Source organism: Haliotis rufescens, unplaced genomic scaffold, assembly GCF_023055435.1.
Source record: "Haliotis rufescens isolate VD_foot unplaced genomic scaffold, xgHalRufe1.0.p SCAF_24, whole genome shotgun sequence".
In the NCBI taxonomy this organism is placed as follows: domain Eukaryota; kingdom Metazoa; phylum Mollusca; class Gastropoda; order Lepetellida; family Haliotidae; genus Haliotis; species Haliotis rufescens.
Window position 1 is genome coordinate 7,278,309 of NW_025963935.1, and position 12,253 is coordinate 7,290,561.

Genomic DNA, 12,253 nt, shown 5'->3' on the forward strand with positions numbered 1-12,253 from the left:
AAATAATACGTCACGGAAAACGGGAAAACACTAACAACATTCCTCGCGTGCTAGCTCGGCGAAATCCACCCTCCCGCAGCCCGTGAATGCTGCCTGGCGGTTTATGGGAAGAAGGTGCATCTGCCAGGGATCAGGTTTCATCAAGGGGGGCCCGATTGGCCGAACCTGCCTCTAAAAATACACCATGGCAGATATAACTCTGCGTCTCATTTGGTACAAACTCGGGGAGAGCTCAAGCAAGATGGCGGAAGCGGCAGCAACTTGGTACTCCAAGCTCCGATGGGAAGATCATTTCTTGGATATTTTGTTGATAGGCTGGTTTTGTTGGTGTTCAGTGATTGTCATTGTCATCAACTCGTTCGTATCTTTCGTGGGTCCTCTGCAACGTCGTCTGCCGTCGGAGACACTGCGCGTGAAGGAAGCCGGTGCTAAACCCGCCCTACCCAAGGGCCCCGGTATTGAGACCTGTCAATGGTTTAACACTGCACTAAACTGGTTCTATCTACACTATTACCATTCTGCGGACTTCTTGGACGAATGGATTAAGTCACTCAATGAACAGATGACCAAACTAGGGGTAAGTGCAGGAAACAATAATATGCATTATAATTACACACATTAATCTGATAAAAATATGTTCATATACGGATAATTATTACGATAATCATGTGATGATGCTTGCACAAAATTCACCCGAGAATTATCCAAGACCACATTGGGCACACCATATACGTATGTATACAGTGGCATAATGTTGTATGAGAACATATATGTGCACTGTCATAGAGTGTAATAACATATATATATACACCGGCATAATACAGTGCAAACACATGTATGCACTACCGTTATGTAGTATCGTAGTAATACACACTGGTATTATGTAATATAGTAACAATACATAATGCTATTATGTAATATAATAACAATATACTCTGCGATTATGTAGTGTAATATCAGATGCAGGCCTCAATATATTTTTTTTTCAGGAGCCATTTAGCTCCTAAATGTTTTTTTAAAGGAGCAAAAGAGTATTTTAGACAGACAAGAGCATATGTAGGGAGCCAGCTTTACAATCTGTAAATTAAATTAAGTCATGCTTCAACCAAACACAACACAAACGTTTGCTGGACCAAAGTCAATTCTATTGATAAATTCAAATCCACTTGTGGTAGAAGTCAGATTCTGTTTTTGTCAAGGCAAACGCTGGAGTAGTAACTAATCACAATTCCAATGACTCTCTAGATGCATTTTCTAGATTATCTTAGTTAATCAACAGTGGATTGTTTTGATCAAATGTCTTTTCAGCATGCTCACAGTCAGACTCATTGCACTGATTTTTTTAAGGTGGGCCGGAGGGCCTGGAGACTTTGACAATTGTTGGCCTTTTCATGAATATTGTAGAGCTGGTAGTAAATGTGATGCCTGTAAACATAAAAAAAACACAAAAACACATGAAGACTACGTAAAAATGCTGCGTGTTTAAACAGAATGTTTAAAACTTAACATGCTTAAGGCAGTTTCTGTTCATACTGTTTCATACTGCTTCCATCACATTGTCATTTTTAGGATAAAACTATTATAGTGGCAAACCTTGAGTTAATACCAGGGGCAAGCTGGCAACTGACATAAAAAACTGATCACAGAATACAAAAATAGATCGCTATAGCGATAGCGACCAAATAAGGTGCAAAATTGAGTGCTGATATGTATGCACTGCCGTTATGTAGTGTAATAGCATATATACTCACGCATCATGAAGTGTTGTTAAATATATCCACTGGCAATATGTAGCATAATAACATATCCACTGGTTTTATCATGTTTATGTAGTAATAACATATACACTGCCGTTATGTACTATAATAACATATATACACTCATTATACACATTATGTAGTGTAATAACATATAAACACTGATATCATGTATCGTAATAACATATATATACACAGGCATTATGTAGTGTAACAACATATATATACACTATCATTATGTATTGTAATAAAATAAATACTCTGGCATTATGTAGTGTAATAACATACACTCTCGCATTATGTAGTGTTATAACATTAATACACTGGCATTATGTATTGTAATAACATATATACACTGACATGGCGTGTAATAACATATATACATTGGCATTATGTAGTGTAATAACATAAATACACAAGCATTATGTAGTCTAATAACATATATACACTAGCATTATGTATTGTAATAATATATATATACACTAGCATTATGTAGTGTAACAACATATATACACAAGCATTATGTAGTCTAATAACATATATACACTGGCATTATGTAGTCTAATAACATATATACACTAGCATTATGTATTGTAATAACATATATACACAAGCATTATGTAGTGTAATAGGATATATACACCGGCAGTATGTATCATGATGTATTGTAATAACATATATACACTGACATTATGATGTGTAATAACTTATGTACACTTTTTTGTTGCTCTGTGGTTTTTTTTCACAAGACATTTTAAGAAGTTTAACAATTTGAAGAAAAATATTGTTTTATTTCTATTGTAATTATTGACCATATATATATTATAAGCTATTCACTTGTATTGTCAACACGTATGTGACCATTTTTTATCAACATGAAAATGCTGGTATTTTTGCCTGTGTGATAATGTCCATATCATGCAGCAACAACAACGATGCTGCGTATTCCAACATGTGTCAAGGGGATGTAGGTGAAGTGTCAGATGTAGGTCAGGTGGCAAGTTTATGTAGTAATAAGTTATAATCAATTGATACTGATGCTGGCCCAGTGAATGATCATCAGCCATGCATCAGTTAGGATGGCTAACTTGTTGCTTAATGGAGAAATCAATACCCTGGACGAGGAGGAGGATGAGGAGGAGGAGGTGATGGCAGCTCCACAGCATCCACCAAACTGTCAATGTATATTTCTTCAGTTTGGACCCTTAAGCAACTTTCAGAAACGATGAAAATCCACTTGTCCAAGACTACTGAATTATGCTGAGGACAAGTAAAGTTTCAGTGACAGTAATCCTGGGAGACAAGTAGTTTGAGGGCTTTAGATCTGAACCAGTTCTGTATGCTTCAATTTTGCTAAAAATTGGAACTGAGTAAAAGTGGCAGAAAAGGAAACATCATCATCATCATCATTGTCATCATCATCATCATCATCATCGTCATCATGATCTTAGTAAACAGTTTTGTTTCATGGAAGCAGAACTAGCTAAAAAACTTTCCACTAATCCACTGTGCAAGGCTTAAAAGCCTAAACTGGTATGTCTGCTGCATTGGTTCATGACCATGGTCTGATTCACTGTATGGAGTGAGTGAGTTTGGTTTTACGCTGATTTTAAGCAATATTCCAGCAATATTACGGCAAAGGACACCAGAAATGGGCTTCACACATTGTACCCATGTCAGGAAACGAACCCGGGTCTTCGGTGTGACAAGCGACCGCTTTAACCACTAGGCTACCTGACCGCCCCTCACTGTGTGTTGATCATTTATAAAACACTGTGGGTATCAGTTCATTATTCCGTCAGAGGATGTATTGATGTTGTCTTTCAACAACATGACACCAAAAGGAATTTCTGAACAAAACATTCAGCGTTTGTTATCGGTCTGATTTCTCCTAAAGTTGTACCAGAAAATACTTCATGTTTTATACACAAAAAGATTATTGTTAGCTGGGTGTCCTGACAGTGGGAAAACCATACTTTGGGCCAGCCATAGCATGGGTACCAGTAAGGCACCCAAGGCTGTATACTGTACTTTCAATAATCAGTGGTTTCAGTTGTATCATGGGTACCAGTAAGGCGTTCTAGGTTGTATACTGCACTGAGTGTAATCAGTGGTTTCAGTTGTATCATGGGTACCAGTAAGGCGCTCTAGGTTGTATACTGCACTGAGTGTAATCAGTGGTTTCAGTTGTATCATGGGTACCAGTAAGGCGCTCTAGGTTGTATACTGCACTGAGTGTAATCAGTGGTTGCAGTTGTATCATGGGTACCAGTAAGGCGTTCTAGGTTGTATACTGCACTGAGTGTAATCAGTGGTTTCAGTTGTATCATGGGTACCAGTAAGGCGTTCTTGGTAGTATACTGTACTTACAATAATCAGTGGTTTCAGTTGTATCATGGGTACCAGTAAGGCGTTCTTGGTTGTATACTGTACTTACAATAATCAGTGGTTTCAGTTGTATCATGGGTACCAGTAAGGCACCCAAGGCTGTATACTGTACTTTCAATAATCAGTGGTTTCAGTTGTATCATGGGTACCAGTAAGGCGTTCTAGGTTGTATACTGCACTGAGTGTAATCAGTGGTTTCAGTTGTATCATGGGTACCAGTAAGGCGTTCTAGGTTGTATACTGCACTGAGTGTAATCAGTGGTTTCAGTTGTATCATGGGTACCAGTAAGGCGCTCTAGGTTGTATACTGCACTGAGTGTAATCAGTGGTTTCAGTTGTATCATGGGTACCAGTAAGGCGCTCTAGGTTGTATACTGCACTGAGTGTAATCAGTGGTTGCAGTTGTATCATGGGTACCAGTAAGGCGTTCTAGGTTGTATACTGCACTGAGTGTAATCAGTGGTTTCAGTTGTATCATGGGTACCAGTAAGGCGTTCTTGGTAGTATACTGTACTTACAATAATCAGTGGTTTCAGTTGTATCATGGGTACCAGTAAGGCGTTCTTGGTTGTATACTGTACTTACAATAATCAGTGGTTTCAGTTGTATCATGGGTACCAGTAAGGCGCTCTAGGTTGTATACTGCACTGAGTGTAATCAGTGGTTGCAGTTGTATCGTGGGTACCAGTAAGGCGTTCTAGGTTGTATACTGCACTGAGTGTAATCAGTGGTTTCAGTTGTATCATGGGTACCAGTAAGGCGCTCTTGGTTGTATGCTGTACTGAGTGTAATCAGTGGTTTCAGTTGTATCATGGGTACCAGTAAGGCGCTCTAGGTTTTATACTGCACTGAGTGTAATCAGTGGTTTCAGTTGTATCATGGGTACCAGTAAGGCGTTCTAGGTTGTATACTGCACTGAGTGTAATCAGTGGTTTCAGTTGTATCATGGGTACCAGTAAGGCGCTCTAGGTTGTATACTGCACTGAGTGTAATCAGTGGTTGCAGTTGTATCATGGGTACCAGTAAGGCGTTCTAGGTTGTATACTGCACTGAGTGTAATCAGTGGTTTCAGTTGTATCATGGGTACCAGTAAGGCGCTCTTGGTTGTATGCTGTACTGAGTGTAATCAGTGGTTTCAGTTGTATCGTGGGTACCAACCAGTAAGGCGCTCTTGGTTGTATACTGTTCTTACAATAATCAGTGGTTTCAGTTGTATCATGGGTACCAGTAAGGCGCTCTAGGTAGTATACTGCACTGAGTGTAATCAGTGGTTTCAGTTGTATCATGGGTAACTTTTGACGATTGAAGAAACTATCGAGTTAGTTTTTTATTGACATTTTTAGATACAGTAGATCAGGGTTCACTCAAGACATATTTTGACATGGGCCCTTCATGTGAAAATTTCAAATATTCCCGTGGTACGCCCATACAGCGCAATGTTAAAATGCCTCTTTGTATTTGAAAATGTGGGCCTAGAATTATCCCTGGTAGATAATTTTATTCAAGCAATACAACTTTTTCGATGTTTGTAGGTGGAAATGAGAGTGTCAATACGGATGAAACTATTGAAAGATGTACACTATTTTCAGTCATGCTGAATTAATGTTCATGCGATATCTCTGACCACTATGCGAGAGTATCACGGAATCACAGCCTAAGTCAGTCCCTGCAATGTTCGACCAGTGAAGATCCGGGGTAGAATAGATCTTCAGCAACCCATGCTTACCGTAAAAGGCGACTATGCTTGTCGTAAAAGGCAACAAACGGGATCAGCTCGCTGACTTGGTTGATGCAGGTCATCGATCCAAATTGCATGGATCGATGCTCATGATGTCAATCACTGGATTGTCTGGTCCTGACGGGATTATTTACAGACCACCGTCATATAGCTGGAATATTCCTGAGTGCAGCGTTAAACAACAAACTAACCAACCAACAACCCTGCAATGTTCACAAGATACAGCATCAATCACCAGCTGATTATGATAGAAGATTCACCGCAACTGACGGGTTCTGGCTGATTAGGGCTCTTCTGTCCTTGCAATGGTGTCTACTTTCCCTTGTGGACGACACTTGTTGGTCATCGGGAACAGCACGCAGCTTAACCACTTTCTGACACTGTACATCCATCGGGGGGGGGTGGGGGGGGGGCATCCTGGTCATATTAACTGTTATCTACTTTGTTACCATGGCAACCAGACACCCTTGTGAAAATGCTTCATTATGTGACTGTAAGTGCATGTGAGATGACACTGGTGGTACATGTTAAACATTGAGGCTTACAATGTTGATTTGGAGAGTTTGTCATGATGGTGTTCCAGCTCTGAGCTTTAGATCGTGACATGAATATCAAAGCCACAGCCGTGAATCAGTCCCCAGGTTTACATCAGTCATTCTGGGCAAAACACCACGTTTACCTGGCTGTGCTGGGTATTTACCGGACTGTGCTGGGTATTTACCTGACTGTGCTGGGTATTAAGTTGACTGTGCTGGGTATTTACCTGGCTGTGCTGGGTATTTTCCTGGCTGTGCTGGGTATTTACCTGGCTGTGTTGGGTATTTACCTGGCTGTGCTGGGTATTTTCCTGGCTGTGCAGGGTATTTACCTGCCTGTGCTTGGTATTTCCCTGGCTGTGCTGGGTATTTACCTGGCTGTGCTGGGTATTTACCTGGCTGTGCTGGGTATTTTCCTTGGCTGTGCTGGGTATTTACCTGGCTGTGCTGGGTATTTACCTGCCTGTGCTTGGTATTTTCCTGGCTGTGCTGGGTATTTACCTGGCTGTGCTGGGTATTTTCCTGGCTGTGCTGGGTATTTACCTGGCTGTGCTGGGTATTTACCTGGCTGTGCTGGGTATTTTCCTGGCTGTGCTGGGTATTTACCTGGCTGTGCTGGGTATTTACCTGGCTGTGCGGGGTATTTACCAGGCTGTGCTGGGTATTTCCTTGGCTGTGCTGGGTATTTACCTGGCTGTGCTGGGTATTTACCTGGCTGTGCTTGGTATTTCTTTGGCTGTGCTTGGTATTTACCTGGCTGTGCTTGGTATTTACCTGGCTGTGCTTGGTATTTACTTGGCTGTGCTGGGTATTTATCTGGCTGTGCTGGGTATTTACCTGGCTGTGCTGGGTATTTTCCTGGCTGTGCTGGGTATATGCCTGGCTGTGCTGGGTATTTCCTTGGCTGTGCTGGGTATTTACCTGGCTGTGCTGGGTATTTACCTGGCTGTGCGGGATATTTACCTGGCTGTGCTGGGTATTTACCTGGCTATACAGCTAATTGTTTATCTGGCTATACCAACTGATTGTTTACCTGGCTATACCAACTGAATATTTACCTGGCTGAGTGTCTACCTGGCTATACCATCTGATTGTTTACCTGGCTATACCATCTGATTGTTTACCTGGAATCCTTAAATACATTATGGTATTCACCTTTAACTTCCCATAAATAGAAACATGTGGTATCTACCTGTAAATCGACAAAAATAATACAGGCATTATTGAGAGGGATTTGCTTTGTTTGACTGACCAGGAAGTAATGAGTGCAGCACTTCGTACAGGGTAAAGGAATTTGCCATTTTGCCAAGTAATTCTCCCATCACCGAGTTGATTGAGAGTGCATGGATCAGTGTAGGGAGAGTAGGATAAACACATCCACACACAATGGAAAGGTCAACTGCAGAAATAGACGCCCCCCTCACTGGCTTCAGTCCCATGTGCATGAAGGGGGAATGGGTGCCACGCCCTAAAAAACCCCAACTAAAGCCTGGAAGCCCAGCCACAAGTTTTATTGTCTTTTATCAATTTTTTAATAAATTAAGGCGAGATGCTTCCAATTGTGTTCTGGTATCCATGGTAACCAATTAGAATGTTGCCACAAATGATTTTGGATAAATTGCTGCTGTGATTATTGTACATACTCTGTTATGAGCTTCTAGGTATTTAAACAGATGCGGGATTAAGTCTCATCAGCATCATTTAAACTGCCTCGGTTGAATGGCATAGGTTAAACTGCGTCGGTTAAATGGTATAGGTAGAACTGCCTCAGTCTAATGGTATAGGTAGAACTGCCTCAGTTTAATGGTATAGGTAGAACTGCCTCAGTCTAATGGTATAGGTAGAACTGCCTCTGTTTAATGGTATAGGTCGACCTGCCTCAGTTTTATGGTATAGGTCGACCTGCCTCAGTTTAATGTTATATAATTAAATTTTCGTTGTGTTCATGGAAATTCCTGCATTCTGATTAGCTGAATTGGTCACGTGTTATTGCATTCATTTCCCAATGAATGTAAAAAATTAAGCCACGCCCACCACGGCGCACTACTTTTATTACTTCGGAATGTCGGGGAATCCCAATATTACAGTCGAGGGAATTCCCTTTCTGCTCACGTGTATCGTCATGCACAGGACATTTAGCGACTTTCATGCATATTCATTGTCCAAACTACCCTTTGAAACCGAAGGCCGAGAATGAATGAAACAGCAAACGTGCAGGCTCGCTCGCCTGTTTTTTCCCGCTCGCCCCGGTTCAACTTTCATGTCTTCGGGTTTCATTTATAACTAGCATTTCTCCAACTGTGATTTACCGTAATCAGGGAAGTAATGTTTGAATCATGCAGTAAATGACCATGTTATTTGAAACTGCCGCCTTCTCTCGGACATATTTCTTCCGGTTCGTTACAGTCTGACTGTTGCAGTTCTTTTCGCCTCTTGCCTTAATTGACAGGTCAAATGAACATTGTTTTAATCCCACTCTCCGTTGATTGGCTACTGACTGTGTAGGCGTGTCAAGTTATGTGCATAAATTAAACGATCACCTGATTCATGTCACGCCACTGTATGTATTCCTACACCTGGAATGTTTATCAATGTCGTCATTTTTGTCTGTTTTGATATATGCAACTGTTTTGGGTTAAACTATTGTAGATAAAACATGTTTTACGTTGTCGAATTTAATTATAAGCATTGACTGTATATTTACACAGTCAATCCTTAAATGTCGAAGTGTCTCAGTTTAATGGTATAGGTCGAAGTGTCTCAGTTTAATGGTATAGGTAGAACTGCCTCAGTCTAATGGTATAGGTAGAACTGCCTCAGTCTAATGGTATAGGTAGAACTGCCTCAGTTTAATGGTATAGGTAGAACTGCCTCAGTCTAATGGTATAGGTAGAACTGCCTCAGTTAAATGGTATAGGTAGAACTGCCTCTGTCTAATGGTATAGGTAGAACTGCCTCAGTTAAATGGTATAGGTAGAACTGCCTCAGTCTAATGGTATAGGTAGAACTGCCTCAGTTTAATGGTATAGGTAGAACTGCCTCAGTTAAATGGTATAGGTAGAACTGCCTCAGTCTAATGGTATAGGTCGACCTGCCTCAGTTTAATGGTATAGGTAGTTCATAGTGAGACAAGATAGTGTGGAACATATTAATTTTGTTTTCTGTCTACCTCCTTTAGGTGTGGTATTTGACTTTGTCGAGCAAATCTCCAAATTGTTTGGCTGGAACTCTGAAAGCTGAATAATTTGTTCATTTTCACCAAGACTAAACACACCAAGAGCCCCCGTCCTATCAGCGAACATGGAACTGATCACCGTGCCTGCCTGCCTGCTTACCTAACTCTGTTAGGGATGGAGATACAGATGATACTCTCCCGCTGGCGGGGAGGTTATTCAAGCTGAAACTTCGCTACCCATCCATAGCATAACTCAGTTATTTCAGGTCTCCCACATTCTACAGTTTCGGAGGAACTGGCCAGTGTTCCTATTTTGCTGGAGATTCCAGGCAGCATGAAGCGCCGGCGCCGTGAAGACCAAACTAGCGGAGTTCCCTGCCACATTTGGTGAGGAGGGAGATCTAGTCTAGGTTACAGGGTGGTGTAATCTCCTTAACAACTGTAAAGCCTGCCCCCCCTCCCCATCCTCCTCTCCCCCTCCTCCTCTCCCCCTCCGCATCCCGTTCTCATCCCCAGGTGATGCAGGCAGTTTACCCAGCAGCCGGCTCCTGTTGTATGCATTGCTGACAGTTGGGCTTCATTTAAAACAAATCAGTTTTCACTTTTTGTGTTTGAGACGTATGGGGTTATGTTGAGGTTCTGTGTGAGACAAGGAGTGTTATTGCCTCAGCGTATTATATAACTAGTTACAGTTACACTGTTAATAGATCGATACACCACGAGAAAGTATCGTGATTATTTTATGCAAATTGATTGGCAAATAGTTAGCTAGTGGCTCAGATCGGCAATCTAATTTGCATGTAACGGTATTAGTCAAATAGTGAGATTAATACATGGCCAGGTCAGAAAGGTCAACGACAACAAGGCATTTTCATTTATGAATCATAGTAAATATCTCCCTGATATTAAAGCAACAAAGGTTTCATGTCCCAGATGCCCTCTGACAATTATGAAGTGTAAACTATGTACATCAATTCAATGCCAAGTTACAGTCATGTATTTATAAGCTATATACAACATTACAAGGTCAGGTTACAGTCGTGTAGCTATAAGCTATATCCAACATTATTACAATTATCACATGTATGAAGTGTAAACTATGTACATCAATTCAATGCCAAGTTACAGTCATGTATTTATAAGCTATATACAACATTACAAGGTCAGGTTACAGTCGTGTAGGTATAAGCTATATACAACATTACGAGGTCAAATTACAGATGTATAGTTATAAACTATATCATGTATATACAACATTACGAGGTCAAGTTACAGACGTGTATTTATCAGGTATAAACAATAGTACAAGGTCAAGTTACAGTCGTGTAGCTATAAGCTATATCCAACATTACAAGGTCAAGTTACAGTCGTGTAGTTATAAGCTATATACAACATTACAAGGTCAAGTTACAGTCATGTATTTATAAGATATAGACATCATTTCAATGTCAAGTTACAGTCATGTATTTATAAGCTATATACAACATTACAAGGTCAAGTTACAGTCATGTATTTATAAGATATAGACATCATTTCAAGGTCAAGTTACAGTCATGTATTTATAAGATATAGACATCATTTCAATGTCAAATTACAGTCATGTATTTATAAGCTATATACAGCATTACAACATTACAAGGTCAAGTTCAGTCATGTAGTTATAAGCGGTATACAATATTACAAGGTCAAGTTACAGTCATGTATTTATAAGATATATACAACATTACAAGGTCAAGTTACAGTCGTGTATTTATAAGATATATACATCATTTCAATGTCAAATTACAGTCATGTATTAATAAGATATAGACATCATTTCAATGTCAAGTTACAGTCATGTAGTTATAAGCTATATACAACATTACAAGGTCAAGTTACAGTCATGTATTTATAAGATATAGACATCATTTCAAGGTCAAGTTACAGTCGTGTATTTATAAGATATAGACATCAATTCAGTGTCAAGTTACAGTCATGTATTTATAAGATATAGACATCATTTCAATGTCAAGTTACAGTCATGTATTTATAAGATATAGACATCATTTCAATGTCAAATTACAGTCATGTTTTTATAAGCTATATACAACATTACAACTTACAAGGTCAAGTTCAGTCATGTAGTTATAAGCGGTATACAATATTACAAGGTCAAGTTACAGTTATGTATTTATAAGATATATACAACATTACAAGGTCAAGTTACAGTCATGCAGTTATAAGCTATACATCTTTACAAGGTCAAGTTACAGTCATGCACTTATAAGCTATACATCTTTACAAGGTCAAGTTACAGTCATGCAGTTATAAGCTATACATCTTTACAAGGTCAAGTTACAGTCATGCAGTTATAAGCTATACATCTTTACAAGGTCAAGTTACAGTCATGCAGTTATAAGCTATACATCTTTACAAGGTCAAGTTACAGTCATGCAGTTATAAGCTATACTTCTTTACAAGGTCAAGTTACAGTCATGCAGTTATAAGCTTCAGTTCACACCTTAATATATCAGATTGCTTCTGAATTACAAACATAGAATTATACAATATGTCATGACACATATCACAATAGGGTCTTGTTCATTGCAAAATATTGTGATACACTTTAAACCTCTGATACCCATTCCCAGTCACACCCCAAACCAATATATTGTACAGG

General features: G+C 39.7%; 1 protein-coding gene across 20 annotated transcripts in view; it reads left to right on the forward strand.

Annotated features, from left to right (window-relative positions):
• The window catches only part of LOC124117292, a 121,137-nt gene continuing 108,884 nt past the window's right edge, over positions 1-12,253 (forward strand). For 11 of the 20 annotated variants that reach the window (XR_007222825.1, XM_048402126.1, XM_048402118.1 and 8 more), the window contains exon 1: positions 1-577. Coding sequence is in view for 19 of the 20 variants with exons in the window: in XM_048402126.1 (XP_048258083.1) it covers positions 185-577 (393 nt within the window). In the remaining variant the exon portion in view is untranslated. The remainder of the gene's footprint in view (positions 578-12,253) is intronic. The other 9 variants (XM_048402122.1, XM_048402123.1, XM_048402127.1 and 6 more) reach the window with 2 other exon arrangements.